This window comes from Bipolaris oryzae, assembly GCF_000523455.1.
Source record: "Bipolaris oryzae ATCC 44560 unplaced genomic scaffold scaffold_46, whole genome shotgun sequence".
NCBI lineage: Eukaryota > Fungi > Ascomycota > Dothideomycetes > Pleosporales > Pleosporaceae > Bipolaris > Bipolaris oryzae.
In genome coordinates, this window is record NW_006911322.1 from 66,242 (window position 1) to 83,254 (window position 17,013).

The 17,013-nt window shown below is 50.5% G+C and overlaps 7 protein-coding genes across 7 annotated transcripts; 6 read left to right on the forward strand and 1 right to left on the reverse strand.

The window, feature by feature from the left end:
* Window positions 1–598: 598 nt before the first annotated feature.
* On the forward strand, window positions 599–1,139 carry COCMIDRAFT_35800 (uncharacterized protein; the record flags this gene model as incomplete). Its single annotated transcript, XM_007688705.1, has 3 exons — window positions 599–657; window positions 721–995; window positions 1,108–1,139. 3 exons carry the CDS (start codon window positions 599–601, stop codon window positions 1,137–1,139), a joined length of 366 nt encoding a protein of 121 aa, XP_007686895.1.
* Window positions 1,140–1,672: 533 nt separating this feature from the next.
* COCMIDRAFT_4347 (uncharacterized protein) lies at window positions 1,673–4,940 on the forward strand (the record flags this gene model as incomplete). The annotated part of the gene is made up of 2 exons (XM_007688683.1): window positions 1,673–2,209; window positions 2,268–4,940. The coding sequence occupies 2 exons, from the start codon at window positions 1,673–1,675 to the stop codon at window positions 4,938–4,940; spliced, it is 3,210 nt and encodes a 1,069-aa protein (XP_007686873.1).
* Window positions 4,941–5,351: 411 nt separating this feature from the next.
* COCMIDRAFT_92461 (uncharacterized protein) lies at window positions 5,352–6,695 on the reverse strand (the record flags this gene model as incomplete). The annotated part of the gene is made up of 1 exon (XM_007688719.1): window positions 5,352–6,695. One exon carries the CDS (start codon window positions 6,693–6,695, stop codon window positions 5,352–5,354), a length of 1,344 nt encoding a protein of 447 aa, XP_007686909.1.
* Window positions 6,696–7,224: 529 nt separating this feature from the next.
* On the forward strand, window positions 7,225–9,109 carry COCMIDRAFT_92544 (uncharacterized protein; the record flags this gene model as incomplete). The annotated part of the gene is made up of 6 exons (XM_007688720.1): window positions 7,225–7,359; window positions 7,402–7,614; window positions 7,717–7,762; window positions 7,814–7,909; window positions 7,963–8,638; window positions 8,713–9,109. The coding sequence occupies 6 exons, from the start codon at window positions 7,225–7,227 to the stop codon at window positions 9,107–9,109; spliced, it is 1,563 nt and encodes a 520-aa protein (XP_007686910.1).
* A 1,039-nt stretch (window positions 9,110–10,148) lies between these two features.
* On the forward strand, window positions 10,149–11,924 carry COCMIDRAFT_65909 (uncharacterized protein; the record flags this gene model as incomplete). Its single annotated transcript, XM_007688721.1, has 1 exon — window positions 10,149–11,924. A coding segment is annotated over one exon (1,776 nt), but the record flags the coding sequence as incomplete, so codon positions are not given.
* Window positions 11,925–13,802: 1,878 nt separating this feature from the next.
* COCMIDRAFT_4351 (uncharacterized protein) lies at window positions 13,803–14,438 on the forward strand (the record flags this gene model as incomplete). The annotated part of the gene is made up of 1 exon (XM_007688684.1): window positions 13,803–14,438. The coding sequence occupies one exon, from the start codon at window positions 13,803–13,805 to the stop codon at window positions 14,436–14,438; it is 636 nt and encodes a 211-aa protein (XP_007686874.1).
* A 461-nt stretch (window positions 14,439–14,899) lies between these two features.
* COCMIDRAFT_92434 (uncharacterized protein) lies at window positions 14,900–16,332 on the forward strand (the record flags this gene model as incomplete). Its single annotated transcript, XM_007688722.1, has 3 exons — window positions 14,900–15,273; window positions 15,329–15,427; window positions 15,483–16,332. The coding sequence occupies 3 exons, from the start codon at window positions 14,900–14,902 to the stop codon at window positions 16,330–16,332; spliced, it is 1,323 nt and encodes a 440-aa protein (XP_007686912.1).
* Window positions 16,333–17,013: the final 681 nt, after the last annotated feature.

A 17,013-nucleotide genomic window follows, 5' to 3' on the forward strand; every position in this document is an offset into this window, starting at 1 on the left:
CGGTACCGCTGCACCCTAGTCACGATATATAATGGCAGAAACTTGAAACCGACTACTCGGTTTGTAACATTAATTTCCAGGACCAGTGAATATTTGTTGGTGGCTGCAGTGCTGGAATTCGTGCCAAAACGTGCTGCGCAGATGACGTAACCAGACAGTATACATAGCATGCAAACTCGGACTTGGATAAGTAAAAGATAGATTGCAGGTGCAGAAGGTATGGTGTGCGCGAATCATGTCAAAAGGCTTCTACAGAGACTGCATTGATCGGAGCGACCTGAGGCACACATAATGGCGAAACATGTGATTACATTATGCAAATAGGATGCATGGAGGGAATCATGGTAAGTAGAATGCCGGGTTGAAGCAGTGGTAGGACTTGGCATCCCGAGTAAGATGAGCGATTGCTGTCACCGTGTCGGACCCGCTGGTGGGCTTGTGAGCTGGGTGGTGTATGTGTACATGTACATGTGTATGCACTGCTGTGCTGACAGAGACGAGGTATAAATCCTGAGGGCCGCTTATCGAGCTCCCCATGTCCAGGGCCTAGACACCAATACGAAGACATGGAGATTGGCTGGCTAACGCATCGGTGGAGATGCAAAGAAGGGGGGCCTCTCGGAGAGATTGTGGAGAGGGAGCTGAGATGACTTGTTGGTCTGAAGAGATGGCTCACGATGCGTGCTCTTCTCTCCGCTAGCCAGCCAGCCAGCCAGCCAGCCAGCCATCCTTGGTTGCCGCTTCATGCTCGTGGTGTTTACTACATCATGCTATTGTTTACCATGGCCATCTCGGCGCATGCACGGGGCACGCATGTAGCGCCAGCAGATGTCGCAATCGAATACAGTGCCGGTGTCATTGGTGCGCAGCGTGGATCCTGGAGAGGAGCGTGTTTGTATTTTGTTCTGCCACGTCGTGCGCTGTGGTGCATGGACGCTTAGTAGGCGCATGCCCGCAGCGAGGCCTATGGCCAAATGGCACCGAAGGGCAGACGCGTGTGTGGAGGCCATGGTGTGGTTAGAGGGCCGCCAGAGGTGCTATTTTTGAGCGTAATCGTGCATATCGGCACACAAAGTTTATAGAGGTCCATGGTGGACAGAAGATAAGTAGGCCAGCCCCGCGAATATCAGAGTGGCTGAAACGGAGCGCATGTGGTTGTGCGATGGTCAAGGTCCAAGGTTCGAGGGGCAGGGCCCACACCGTCGGGGGTGCTAAGCGAGCGGCTCTGATTGGCCGCCGCCCCTCCGCCTGTTCCTGCTGTTCCTGACAGTGGCCCGTGCATCATGGTGATCGTCAATTCCTTCTGCGTGTTGACCGCCCGGGCGAGTTGGCTGTTGAGTCCAATTCACTCGTCCAGGCGCTGGCCTGCCACCTTTACCATCTCAAACTGCCCTGAAGGCCCCCCTGCCATCTCCGCCTCCATCGCCGTCCTCGACAACATCTATATCCTTCGCGCACTCCCCCGCCCACGTCATCTCTAGGTGCGCGGTCGCTTCGCGATAGCTTCGGGTCAACCCTTTCTTAGTTAGCCGCGTACCATTGATTCCCTTACCAACCACGCGACGGGCCCTTCACCCACCTCCTCCAAGCAGGCGCACCCAGTGCCATGACGCCTTTTTGACATGTCTGCTAGCCATCCCGCACCTCATCCACCATCGACCTGGAGGCCGCGATGTCGCTTACGCCCTCCAATTCCCGGATGAGCCCAGCGGTTGGGTCTGGCATCAAGCTGACTGCTTCTCCCTCTCCCTTCTACAAGGCCACCCCGCGCGCCTCGCCCGTCAAGCAAGCGCGCGCCGAAGTCAACCTCTCGCTGCGCCAAGTCATCGGAACCACGACCAATTCGCCCAATGCCTTTGACAGTCTGCCCTCAGGTTCCACCTTTGGCTATGCTGCTGGCGCTGCAGCTGTCATTGCTGCCATAGATGATAACGGTCATGTCACCCAGCGTTTCTATCGCGCACGGCCTGCTACCAATCCCATCAACCCCTCGGCATCAATCTACGGCGGCCCATCAACACCCACTCAGAATGAGAGCCGCAACCGTACAGCTGTTTCTCTGCGCGACGCCAGTTTTGGCGCTTCGTCAGCCTCGTCACCTAGTAGTCAGGACTGGGCCGACTCTCCCAATAACAAAGCCTGGACCACAAGGGACAAGATAAAGGCAGCAACCTGCGTTAGCTTTAGCCCCGACGGCAAATACTTTGCTGTAGGAGAGGCAAGTCACATGCTTACACCTGATTCTATTATATCCTAACTTACTTCAGACGGGCTACAAACCTCGCGTCCTTATCTTCTCCGCCTCTCCCGATGTCCCCTGCGATACCCCTCTCTCATCACTTACAGACCACACCTTTGGCGTAAACTGCGTAGCATTCAGCCCCGATTCCCGCTTCCTTGCAAGTCTAGGCTCAGCCAACGATGGCTTCCTCTACATCTGGCACATCAACTCGCGCTCCGGAGCTGCCACGCTCCATGCTAGCAACAAGTGTGTCAGTCGAATCAACCGGATGGCCTGGATGGGAAGCAAGCTGATTACCGTTGGTGTCCGCCACGTCAAAGTATGGAAGGTTGACGATATCAATACCACGCTGCGCATTACCAGAGGCCGCCAGAGCGATGCTTCGTTTCTTTCCAGTTCCATACACAAGACACTACCAGGGAGAAATTGCATTCTTGACAGCCTCAAAGAATCAACATTTACCAGTGTCGTTGCCATAGCCCGAAACAAGGCTATTGTGGCTTCCGACAAGGGAGATATTTGTCTGATTGACGATTCGGAATCAGACCAACGCTTCCGCAAGCTGGCAGATGCTGGATTCGCCGTAAGCTCATTAGCGGCAGACGTCAAAGGCCGACTCCACGTTGTCGGTAGCCAAGGAACACTGAAAACCTTCAACATTAGTGAGATTACAGGGATAAGGACTCCTCCACCATCTCCTCCGCCGCGGGTTCAGTCTCCTACCGTCCCAGTTACCGATTGCGAACAAATTGGCGTCATTGCTTGCTTGAAAGACTACGTTGTCACTGTTGATTCCCAACGAGCGATTCGACTGTCGCAGTTGTGCTCTGATGATGACGATGCGGTTGTTGGTAAGGTGGTTCGCACATTGCCAGCACATGGCAAAGCAGTACTTGGCGTACACGCAGGGCTCGCTCAACCCAATGTTTTCGATGCATCCTATTACACATGGGCTGCTGATGGGACAGTCATCTTCTGGAGTCAGGGCGCGTGTAAAGACTCTCTCCAAGTCTACCTCGAACAGCTAGACGACCCTGAGGCGGTTCCCAATGAGTTAAGGACTGTACGCGTCACCGCCGACGGTACACATCTGATAGCAGGAGACAAATTCGGCGTATTGAGATTCATCAACTGTGAAACGAAGACTTGCATGCTGGAATTCAAAGCACATGCAAGCGAAATCACCAGTATCGCCATACACGAAGAAGAGCAAGAGATATTTGTCGCTTCCGCCAGTCGAGACCGGACCGTGCAAGTCTTTACGCGAACTGGAGAAACTTGGGAGCTGCTACAAACACTGGACGAGCATGTCGGATCAGTGAATGGAGTCACATTTTCACGCGATGGCACACGCCTGGTGTCGTCCTCAAGCGATCGAAGTCTGGTGGTTCGCGAACGATTGTCGCTCGAAGATGCCAACGGAATCAATCGCGCCTTCGTGATGTCACGGGCCATTATTGTAAAAGCTACACCCGTGTCTACGGCATGGGATGTCGATCTGGACGATACCCTTCTGGTTTCGACAATCGATCGTCAAGTGCACAAATTCGACATCCGTACAGGTCAATGCCTCAGCAACTTCCGTGCGTGTGATACAGATGGAGGAGATGCCGTTGTTTTGTCGTCTTTGGTCCACATATCTCGCGGTTGGGGCGCTCCATTGATCGCTGGCGTATCGAGCACAGACAAGTCGATACGTGTGTATGATGACAACGGTTTGCTAGTTGCTCGTGACTGGGGCCATACCGAGGGTGTTTCCAATATTGCGCTCGTGAATACGCCTCAAAATTTAGCAGACGAGTCAAGCGAAAAGTCGCTAGTTACTGTCGCAGTAGACGGGACTATATTTGTGTGGGATCTTGGCATCCAAACACCAAGTCGCCCCGATCCTCCAAAGGCTCCTGACCTACTTGTTCCAAACACGCCATCAAAAGAGGATCTGTTATCCAACAGGCCACCTCTACGGCGCGTACTGTCGCAGTCAGAATTGGCGCGTTATCAGCGCTCAAATCAGGAAGGAGACTCGACACCGAGTGGAAGCAGGTCACCGAAACTGAGAAAAAAGCTCTCAAAAATCTCCTTGGGCTCCACTCCCAAGCTAGAGCCTTCTCCTATCTCAAGCAGCGCGCGGGACGGGCAAACAACCTGTCAAGAGAAGGGCACAGGGCGGCGAAACAAGAATCGTTCGCCATCCCCTCCAAGTCCCAGGAACACACAACGACCCAAGCGCCGCGGATCACCAGACGCTAGGAACCGTAACAAAGCAACTGCCCGCGAATTCGGAACTATTGATGGATCGACAGAGAGCTTGTGCAGAACACTCCGGGCCTATAGAAAGCGCCTTGCAAATTCTACTGATACCATGAGCCCTGAGCTCGCGAAAGAGGTTGAGAGAGAGCTTGCCGTGACTGCAAGAGCAATTGGTGATCGAGTCAAAACCAAGGCTTTTGAAGAAACGGTCATGATCAAGCTGCTAGACCAGTACTCTGAGCGGCTGGTCAACATGCTGGACGAAAAGATTGCAGCCAGCGTGGCCCAACGCGTGCGTGAAAGCAGCGTGGGCAATTTTTCAGACGGACCCGATTCCCCTCGCGTTGCTCACCGTCCTTCTGCAAGTAGAACCGACAGTGAGGATATGAGGAGCTTTCGTGAGGAATTTGATTCTGGCCCCGAGGGCCAGAATAGCAGGAAGAAGTAGGCAGTGTAAGATAGGTGGTTTTGCCCCAAGGACCGGATATACAAGCCGCACATGATGAACAGTGCGGCAGATGCGGCGTTGAGAGGTGTTTTGTAAGTTCGTTAAGCGGGCGTTCTTTTTTCTTTTTGGGATAGTGAATGATGCTCTTTTCGTCGTTTTGAGCACGCACGTCCTTTAGGCATTGGAAAGTGTGGAGATATGGCCCGGGTTTGGCCATTTGTATTACTGTTTATTTTTTCCTTATCTCTCTTTTTGTCTACAGTACCACTACGCATGACATAATCGTAGTTCTTAGTTTTAGGTTATTTCCTTTTCCTTTCCTTTGTTCATAGCATCCATATCTCATTCACTTGATAATGCACCCATCTCTATCGTACCTAGGACCTCCTCACTATGTGATGCCTCTTATATTTACAACTTTGCAACCTCTTGCAAAACCCTCAGGTCTTCTCTGCTCAAATCCGCCAAACTCTTCTTACCCAGATTCGCAAGCGAATTGTCAGTATCGGCCAGTATACAGTCCAGGACATGCTTCACACCCTCTTCACCCCCCATAGCAAGTCCATACGCATACGGACGACCTACAAGCACCGCCTTTGCGCCCAGCGCCAGCGCCTTGAGTACATCCGATCCAGTCCTAATCCCCGAATCAAAAAGAACCGTCAAATCACTCTCCTTTACCTTCTCATCCGCCGTAATCTCCGCCAGCGCATCAAGCGATCCAATCGCGCCGTCAAGCTGGCGGCCCCCATGATTCGATACCACAATACCATCCATCCCATACTCAATCGCCCGATGCGCATCCTCCACCGTCTGAATCCCCTTGAGCACAATCGGCCCCTTCCATAGCGCCTTAAGCTTCTCAAGCTGACTCCAATCCCTATACGTACCCGACGCCACCAGACTGGTAAAAAACAGCGCCTTCTTCATGACCGACGCATGCGCCAGCACCTTGGCCGCACCCCCAATACTCCCGGGTCTCTTAAGAATCTGCCAAATCTCCGCGACCTTGTCCGCCGCCGACCGCGTATCCCGCGCCTGTTCTTCTGCGAACAGCTGGTTGAAGACCGGGTCCGAGAAGGCGACTTGGCAGCCCTGGCCCCAGACAAAGGGCAGATACGAGGCATCGAGGTCGTTGGGGCGCCAGCCGATGATAAAGGTATCGAGGGTTACGACGAGGACTTTGTATCCGTTTCCCCACGCGCGCGACAGGAGGGACGCGGTGAAGGCTTCCGCTGAGGGCTTTGGCCAGTACAGTTGGAACCACCGGTCCCCCTCTGCGCCGTTGGCGGCGGCGACTTGCTCGATGCTGCGGGTTGCGGCTGTGGATAGTATCATGGGGATTTTCGCGGCGGCGCAGGCACGCGCTGTTGCTTCTTCGCCGTCTTGATGCAGGATTTCCTGCACGCCGATGGGGGCTGCGAGGAGCGGGCTGGGGTATCTGGTGCCGAAGAGGGTGACGCTCATGTCGCGCCGGGTGACGGGGACGAGCATCTTGGGGCGGAGGCGGTACCGCCTGAAGGCGGAGAGGTTGGAGCGGTAGGTATCTTCGCTACCGGCGGAACCGGCGACGTAGAGGAAGTTGGGTAAGGGGATTGCGGCGCGGGCGCTGGCTTCCCATTGTGAGGGTTTGGTGGAGTATTTGGGGGGGTGGAGGGAGGAGTAAATGTCGCGTTGGTAGGAGGAGTAGGATGTTGGGTCTGGTTCGTAGTCTGTTGTTGCTGCTGTTTTGGAAAGCACTTTTGTGTCCGTCATGGTGGGGGGCAAGTGTTATTTTTGTTGGATTATTTTGGGTGTGACACGAATGCGACTGTTTGCATGGTTTGTTGCAACCGTGGAGATGGGATGCGTGGAAATGCGGAGGACGCGATCGATCGACGCGGAGGTGTGGGGGACCAATCGAGCACGAGAGTTGACATGCCGAGGCTCCCCACTACTCGCGTTTGGACCAACCAACAGTTGTGCTATGTTGGTATTCTCTTATTCGTGTTCTTTTCCCTCATTTTGTGAAGTAGGAAGTAGGTATGGTGGGATTGATTGGGGATGGAAAGACCAGAGCGGGTTACTTGCCTGTAGCGGGCGTGCAAGTATGTTTGTGAATAAGACAGGTGTTAAGGAGCAGACACTACGACCCACCTTCAGGCAGGAAAGAATTGGTTCTTCGAAAGGCTCCTCACCGCCCAAAACGCAGTTCCCAAACGACCAGTGATGCAGTAAAAACGCCAATTCTTCATGATACACTTTAATATTCATCCACGTTATTCATTTCGTTACTGAAGCCACAATGGCATCGTATACATTTTGGAGCTTTACAGCAGCCATCGTTATAGCTACACTTTCAGCACTATACAGCGTCTACCATACCTCATTCCTGTCGGAAATTGGTCCCTCACTTTATGCTCACATTGGTTGTCCAACGGTGACTACACACCCTGGCTATCTGGGCTACGGGGGCGCTGAGAAACCTCATCATTCGAGCTGGGACGCTTGGTGGCATCCACAGCGCAGTCATGGCAGAGGCGATAAGAGCAAAGATAGTGCAGGGGTACTGACAGAGGGCTGGAATATCTTGTATCATCTTGGTGGTAATGGGCCATGGGTGGAGAAGGTGATTGATGTTGTCGAGGGAGGTGTTGCAACGCCTGAGGAATGCGAGGTGGTGCAGGTTCACATGGTATGTCCTGCTCATAACTGGGATATCTACCCTATACTTCCTAGGCACCATTACTGTTGGAAAGGATTGTCGAATAGATATTCGCTAACGTAATTTGTGAAGATGGCTCGGCATGCTGAGCGGTACCCTACTAAGAGAGCTGGTAGTGGTGAGTGAGCATACAGGCTATGGCCTTGATAAATACTTACCATATTTCCAGCCCAGAAAGCTGTTGTTAAGCGTATGAAAGAATCCGGTAGAGTCTTTACCGGCAACTTGTCATTTTTCAATGAATGGGAGCTTTTCTGGTCTTCAGGTATGTCCTTGGTTCACCTCAAGTCTGATTTCGCACTTACTAAATGAAAATAGATGAAGATGACCTGGAGCAACTCACATCCACTGGTCCCTTTTCCGGAACGCTCGGCTCCTTTACTACAGGAGTTCGCCTTCGCACTCGTTACCGACATCTAATTGACCAAGCTGCGACTATTCATCCGGATCATCCTACTACCTTTTGGGCCAGTGGCTCCAACCGTGTAATTGAGACAGCCAAACACTTCGCTGCAGGCTTCTTCGGAATCGACTACGCCAAATCAAACATAGCAAATCTCTCAGTCATATCAGAGCACTCCTCGCTCGGTGCAGATACGCTGACACCCGGACGGACTTGTATTGCCAACAAGAAAGACAAGGAGCATGGACAGCCAAAAGGATACCGTCTTATGCGAAAATATCGCTCTAATTACATGCCTCCTATCCGCAAACGACTTCTCGAACAGACAGGCATGGAGTTTAACGACGAAGAGATCTACGCCATGCAGGAAATGTGTGGGTTTGAAACCACAGTTCGCGGACGGAGTGATTGGTGCAATGTTTTCACTCAAGAAGATTTTCTCAGCTTTGAGTACGCAAGAGATATCTTGCACTACTACCGCGCCGGGCCAGGACAAAAGTATGCAAAGAGCATGGGATGGTTGTGGGTGAATGCTACAACAAACCTGCTACTGCAAGGCCCAGAAGAGGCAGGCCCGTTATTTTTCAGCTTGTAAGTTTCCCATCTTGTTACAAGCACTGCAGCCGATAACATGGAAACGGGAATTAACGTGACCCCAAACATAGTGTTCACGATGGCGATATCGCACCCATGATATCTGCGCTCGATGTCATTAACGATGACCAACACCTCCCCATTACACATATCCCCCACGACCGCAAGTGGCGCAAGTCCCAAGTCTCACCCATGGGCGGCCGCATCATCTTCGAACTGCTCTCATGCAAAACAGGCAGGAGCGACGATAGCCCTCGAGAGAAGTTTGTTCGACTCAATATTAACGACGGTATCACAGCCTTGCCAGATTGTCACAGCGGGCCAGGAAAGAGTTGTCCTTTACATGAATTTGCTGAGAGGACGAAGAAGAAGGGCGAGGAAGTGGAAGAGTTCAAGGACTTGTGTGGATTAAGTGATGACGCAGCCAAGAGGATAACGTTTTTGAGTCAGAAAAAGGATAGTGAGTAGGGATAGTAGTGACGGACGAACACACGATTCTTCTTTGTGTATGTCAAAGTCTTGAATGAAGAAAATAGTTCCAAAGTGTCTAGTTTATGGTGGCGCAATCATGCCATGCGAATCTATCTTCACTGATAACAGATGAGATGAACAGTTGTCTTGGAAAAGATAGGTCCAAACGACCAAAGTTCTTCCTTTCCAAGCTGTGGAACTAGGTTACTTTCTTACTTTGTTCACTTTCATTTTCTGAGCTAGCAAAGGGTTCTATACATTAGTATGACGATCTGTAGCTGTAAATGAAAACAACACAGTTAATTTAGGCATCTTGGAATATACCTTGCAGATTTGCTATACATCTACTGTATCGTACATGAACAACTTAACTACACAAGGTTTATGCATGCAAGTAACTAGTTAGACAAGTGGAGTGGCCCAGTTTCCATCACGCCATATGGCTTTAGTGGTGAAGCTGGTGCCGCGAATCAGCCTGGCACTCTGGGTAGGCAGACTAACTAGGCGATGAGTCAAGCCAATTTGCCTGCTGCGCCGGCTGGCTGTGCTACACAATGCCAAGTGCCCCGCTCAGCTGAACAACCTTACCACTTATCAGGCTACTTAGTGATGATACCCCAACATCTCTATCCACACTCGAAGTACTCAGAGAAACGTAGCAATGAGCTTTGGGTTCAGCGTTGGCGACTTTCTGACGGTGATTGCACTAGCCAGCAAGATCAGGAAAGACTTCGTTAGTGCTCCAAGCCATTTCAAGGACATATCCAATGTGTATGTGACTGCGATAGGTGAAAAGGCTATACTGACACTGTTAACACATAGGCTCCGAAGCCTTTCTATTGTCCTCAGCGATGCTGAAGTAACGGTATCCGAACACGAACTCAATCCTCAAGAGGAAACAGATTTCCAAGATGTCCTTGATGGTTGCCAACATACTCTTCGCAAGCTGAAACACACCGTAGACAAGTATATCGTGCTGAACTCACAGCAAACGAGCATTGGTGGCAAACTGAGAAAATCATGGGAGCGACTATCTATGGAGCCAGAGGACATTCGCGATCTTCGGAGTGATGTAAATGTCAATATCGATCTACTCACCGCACTAACTGGGCGGCTTACTCGTGACAACACCTTCAAATTAGTGCGGTACCAAGAAGACAAGGAGCAGCAAGTCATCCTTGACTGGCTAACACCAACTGACTACGCTCCTCAGCAGAACGACTTCCTCAAGCAGTGGCAAACTGGGTCTGGAAAATGGCTTCTAGACTCGGCAAAATTCAAAAGATGGTCAGAGACCAAGAATCAGACATTGTTTTGCCCGGGTATACCAGGAGCTAGGAAAACAATCATCACATCAATTGTAGTAGACGAGCTTTCTTCCCGCTTCAAAGATGAAAGCAACAACGGTATTGCATATATCTACTGCAACTTCAAACGGCAAAACGAGCAAACGTTGGAAGACCTACTCGCAAGCGTACTGAAGCAGCTAGTTCAAGCAAGATCTTCTCTTCCGCAAACTGTCAGGTCCCTTCATGACCGGTATAGATCTATGAAGGCCCGGCCTTCAATAGATGACATCTCCATGGCACTTCATTCGGTGGCTGCTGAATTCTCGCGAGTCTTCATCCTCGTCGATGCGCTGGACGAATGTCGAGTCAATGACAGCTGCCGAGCGAAGCTACTCTCACAACTCTCACAACTCCAGACCAGTTGTGGAGCGAATCTTTTCGCGACATCTAGATTTATTCCAGACATTACATCGAGATTTGAACGAGATACTTGGTTGGAAATCCGCGCCAGTAAGCAAGACATGGATAGATATGTAGAAGGGCATATCCATCAACTGCCGCGTTTTGTTGGACGTGATTCGGATCTAAAGCAGGAAATTAGCTCTGAGATCGTCAAAGCTGTCGATGGCATGGATGCAGCTTCTTACCCTGTTCTTGAAGATCTCACTAACTGTACTAGGTTTCTACTTGCACAACTTCATCTCAGTTCTTTAAGAGGAAAAAGGTCCCGAACGGCTATTCGAGATGCTCTGAAGAAATTGCCCACTGGCACGGAATCATACAATTGTGCATATTCTGATGCTATGACGAGAATCGAGGGACAGCTACCGGATGAAGCAACACTTGCGAAGGAAGCTCTATCATGGATCACTTGCGCAAAAAGGCCGTTGACTACCATAGAGCTTCAGCATGCTCTTGCTATTAAGGACGGACAAGTAGAATTCGATGAAGACAACAAATCAGACATCGAGGATATTGTTTCGGTGTGTGCTGGGCTAGTCACTGTTGACGAAGAGAGCGGCATTATTCGCTTAGTGCATTACACAACGCAAGAATACTTCGAATGGACGCAAAAGGACTGGTTTCCAACCGCAGAACTAGACATCATGGCGATCTGTATAACATATCTTTCATTCACGGTCTTTGGAAGGGGACCTTGCAGCACGGACTATGGCTTTGAGGAACGACTGCAACTAAACCCATTGTACGACTATGCCGCCCACTACTGGGGTCACCATGCCCGTCAGGTTCGGAGTTCACATTCGAAAATCATCGAATTTTTTCATCGCGAAATGAATGTGGAAGCAGCATCCCAAGCAATGCACGCCCGCAAGCGGTTCTCATGGCAAGATCGCTATAGTCACCTATTTCCGAGGCGGATGACAGGGCTGCATTTATGTGCATATTTCGGTATTATAGACGTAGCTGTAGCAATTGTTGGTCTTGCAGATCTCGACTCGAGGGATGGATACCGCCGAACACCGTTATCGTGGGCTGCCGAAAACGGACACGAAGGTGTAATCAAGCTACTACTAGACACAGACAAGGTTGATGTTGAGTCGAGGAATTATAACAACCATACGCCACTATTTGTAGCCGCTCGGAATGGACATGAAGATGTAGTCAAGCTGCTACTAGACACGGACAAAATTGACCTTGAGTCGAGGAACCATAACTGCCAGACGCCTCTATTTACAGCCGCCAATAAAGGGAACGAAGGTGTAGTTAAGCTGCTGCTAGATACAGGCAAGGTCGAGACCAACTGCAATAATGAATACGGCCAGACGCCGCTATTTATAGCCGCTAAGAAAGGAAACGAAGGTGTAGTTAAGCTACTACTAGATACAGGCAAGGTTAAAATCAATTTGAAGGATGAATATGGCTGGACACCACTATCATCGGCCGCTCTACGAGGGCATGAAGGCGTGGTGAAGCTACTGCAGTCCGCTGGTGCTTCGTAGCTTATTGCTCGTTTGAAATAATATCAACCTCCATGCCCATCGCCTTACGAAGCAGCGTTCCTCATATATCCCAAATGTGCTCTAGAACTTTCCTTGGATTGGGACTTAAATGACTAAAGAAACTGTTGTACTTATTGAGGCGTAGTATATAGATAATGGCTGCTGTGGTGTACGTGCACATGCTAAACAACATAAGAAATAACTGTCCAAGCACAAGCCTTAAATCAAGACCTTCAGCATACAACAGCGAGGTGAGCAGAGGGTAGCTCGATAGAAGGGCCGATGTGGCTTGCTATAGACCCAGATGTAGGGAATTGTGGCTTGATCTGAGTGTACACTCATAAATCAAATACTATGGTCCCCAGCGTGTAACCGGAGCTAATTCGCAGCACAAGCCTCATCGCCCCTGCACCAAGAAGCAGGCCTCCCATGACGGAGTTAAAAAAAAATTTACAAATTACGAAAATTTTACTACAAAACACTAAAGTAAATTGAGAAGGCCCTTTGTTAGGAGGCCCACGCTATACGAACAAGGCAAAGTGCAAGACCCGAAAACCGATTCCGGTCAGTACTGTACCTACTTCTCAAAGTTTACAAATACTCTCGTCTATTTTAAGCTTTCTGTTTCAAGACGCTTGCTAGTACCCTTTGTACACATCCTTTACACCAGCTCCTTCGGATATGCGGCAATGAACCTGAAACGCTCAAGTCAAGACCCATGGGAATGTGTTCATAGTTGTGTACTCATATGAGTTTAGTTTGGGCACCCTAGACGGAGAAAAACAATGCCGAGATAAGAGCGCTGCAGTACCCATCTTGTCGGCGAGACTGACGGGAAGCTTGTGTTTAAGAATACGGGTAGTACCTGCAAACGGCATCATGCCTGGATGATTCTGCCCCGCAAGTTTGGTGCATTAGAGCCACGAACCAACCAACAGCGCTCATCTGCTAAATTCGTGTGGAGGTAGAAAATTCCAAAAGTAGTTATTTTCCTTGATTACTAGGTGTCAAGGTGACAAAGCACGCTTGGACCACCATCCTCTGCCTTCTTTCGCATTGTTACGTTCTCATTTACATGTTCCCACACCCAAACAGCGGCGTCGGTCTGACGTCTTTTCCTTGAAAGGTCAAGGCATCGCGAGTCATACAATAGCCTAAATAGTCAGCTGTCAGTTTACAGAAGCCGTTATGCGTCGGCCGCCCTCACCGCATGCCGCACGCGCAATTTCTTTGGTTAGGTATACTTGTTCTACTTACATAGTTGATCAGTCAACAGCAACTAAGTAAAATGGCGCCATCAGCACTAAACATCTGCTGCAAAAATAGATGTAACATTTCGATCGAATACTAATCCTGTTGGCGCAATGAAGATGAATAAATTGACCCGACAGGAAGTGTGTCTACTAGATTGCGACAAGCCGCCGAGCACCATTGCACAAAATGATGACGGCAACATCTGAACATCTCCAAGCCTTTGCGCCCCTCAGTTGGGCCACACCATACCTTACATCTCCCAAATGGATGGTTTGCGACCGCGAACGAGGGTCTGAGCCTGGGGAAGATACGGACCGATTCTGTCGCGACACCATGCGCGCAAACCACGGTGTGCAACACTGGGTCGAGCTACACGAACAGCCTAGTAACCCCGGCGGAAAAATTACAAAATCGATTTCCCTAGTAAAGTTTGGCACGGGCTTAAACGGCTTTCCTGGTATTTGCCATGGAGGCGCACTCTTCACGCTCATGGACGAAGCAATGTGCTACATTGTTGTTGCAAACACGGTGGTTGAGCACGGCGTTGCATTCATGAAAGCTGGCGAGGAACAATGGCGACTACAGCTTTTCCACGGTAAATTGGCACAAGAGATTCTTAAGGGCCGTTTGGTAACGGCAAACATGGACACCAGGGTACTAGCCCCGGTGCTTTGCCCAGGCATCGTAGGCATTGAGACCGATGTTTTGGAAGATAAGGGAAACAAGATGCGGATAAGAGCTATTATGAGGGATCGACAGGGCAAGCCCGTCGTTCAAACCGAGGGCCTGTGGGTGCGAGTGGGAGGTGCAGCAAATTTGTGATGACGATTATCTGCAAGGGACCAAGATGTGTCGAAACGGCGCACACGCATATAGTCAATGTAATGGTTCCTGGAGGTCGGCATGGAAGCCAGTTTGTCCTTCCACAATAGTGCATTACCATAAACACGTGTGCCGGGACCCCGGTCAACGTCGCATTAACACCGGGCACGCTAGCCGCTACTAGATTGACATGTACTGGTCCTTACTGTAAAGGCATCCCTCTCCGACAATACCTGTGCCTCCCATGGACAAGGCGCAGTCAGTTGAACGCACATGCCAACAATCTTTCCTTCTATTCGTTAGTGACGTCTAAGTACGCCTGACCTATCTTGAACCCCACCCATACGGTCATTTACAATGGTTGTGAATATTTCTATTTGTATAAGAGCGATGATCTATCACCAGATTCTGAGGATTGTCCTCTACACAGCAAACCTGACCAGTCCTTTGCTCTTTTCAAGATGCATTCCATCCTTGCCTCGGCCGTTGCTCTCTCTTCGTTGCTCCCTCTGAGCCTCGCTCAGACTTCGGGCACATTGAACACTCTCACATTTAACGTTGCTGGCCTTCCTGCTGCCCTCAATGGCAATGACGTCCCCGGTGACAAGACGACCAACACTGCTCGTATCGGAGAGCTTTTCACAAAGTACAACATCTCGCTCATCCATGTTCAAGAGGACTTCAACTACCACGCTACCCTCTATGCGAGCGACAAGCACCCATACCGAACGGCCACTAGCGGTGGTGTACCCTTTGGTAGCGGCCTAAACTCGCTGAGCAACTTTCCCTTTACCAGCTTCAATAGGGTCAAATGGAACACTTGCAGTACTTTCGAGTAAGTTTAACATTTCCAACCATGAGAATTGATACTAACAGTACCCCCTCAACAGTAGCGCAGACTGTCTTACACCCAAGGGCTTCACTGCCATGCGAGTGAAGTTCGCCGAGGGCGTCGTCATCGACGCCTACAACCTGCATGCAGACGCCGGGTAAGTCTCAATTAAAAGATCAAATACCTCGCACAGCAACTGACAAATCCAAAAGTACCACAGACGCCGACAACAAAGCCCGAGCAGACAACCTCCGCCAAGTATCCGACTACATCAAAACCTACTCCATCGGCAACCCCGTCATCGTCTTCGGCGACTCAAACTCGCGCTACACCCGCACCAACGACATTCCCGCCGTCTTCAAAGAGCAAAACGGCATGACCGACGTCTGGATCGACCTCATCAAGAAGGGTGTACCCCCCGCTAAAGGCGCAGACGCCCTCCTCTGCTCCAACCCCTCGACCACAAACGACTGCGAAATCGTCGACAAAACCTGGTACCGCGGCTCCGCCGCCGTCAAGCTCACCGCGCGGAAATTCGACTACGCAGGCCACATGTTCCTGCAAGACAACGGCGACATCCTCAGCGACCACAACGGCGTGCTCGTTGACTTTGACTGGGCGGCCGTCGACCGCTTCACGCTCTCCGACACGTTTGGCGGCGAAGGCGGCAACTGGTTCAACGACCTCGACACCGTTGCTGGGGTGAGCGGCGCAAAAGTGGCGTCTGTGACGCTGCGCGGTGCGGATCGCGTGGATAATATTGCGTTTACGCTTGCGTCGGGCCAGACGCTGGCGCATGGTGGCACGGGGGGTACGGCGGCGAGCTTGACGCTGGCGAGTGGAGAGACGTTGACGAGTGCGACCATGTGTCAGGGGCAGAGGAACGGGACGAATCGTCTGTTTTACGTCGAGTTCAAGACTAGTGCGGGCAAGACGCTGGCGACTGGTGCTAAGACGAGTGATTGCGTTACGAGGACTGCGCCGGCTGGAAAGAGCATTGTTGGGCTTTTGGGGCGTGCGGCGGATGGGGTTGATCAGGCTGGGCTGATTTACTCAAAGTAAATCGGTGGGTTTGGGGTGATGGGCACTACTTTTTGTGCTTCTTCTTGTGTTTATTTTTTTACATATATATCTGGATATGAGGGATGATCAATTTATGTTATGGTGATATGCGAATGTTGTGTATGAGGTTCAGGTATGGGTGATGTTGTTTACTTTGTGGGTTTAAGGCGTGCTGTAAGTACTATGTAGTACTAGCCGCTGTGTAGAGAACTGTAAGTGGAGTCCCGCCGGCCATAGCCGCTTTGAGACGCTCCCTTCTTTTACTAAGTAGTATCTTGGCACCTGCATAGTGACCCGCGTAGCCTAGTCCGTTGACTCCAAGTCACCACGGTCCCCGGTCATGGATGTAGGGATCGTTTTTCGACTTGTTCGCACGGGATATTACATTGCATGTATGATTCTGCCTTGCTATTTTTGAAGCACTATCCAGTTATCAAAATTTAGGCAGTTTGCAGAATATAGCAGATATAGCACGGAAGTATGGATTTGAGGGGGGACATGGCTTATGGTGAAAAGAAATATAAAAGCAGTATGATACTTGGCGTGACATATCTTTCCCTCGGCACTGCAACTTTATTAATTTCAATACGTCAACTCCAACCACAAGATCATCACTACATATTCGCCATCTTCAACATGTCTCGCTCCACCCTTTCCATTACCATCTCCGCCTCTTGCTTT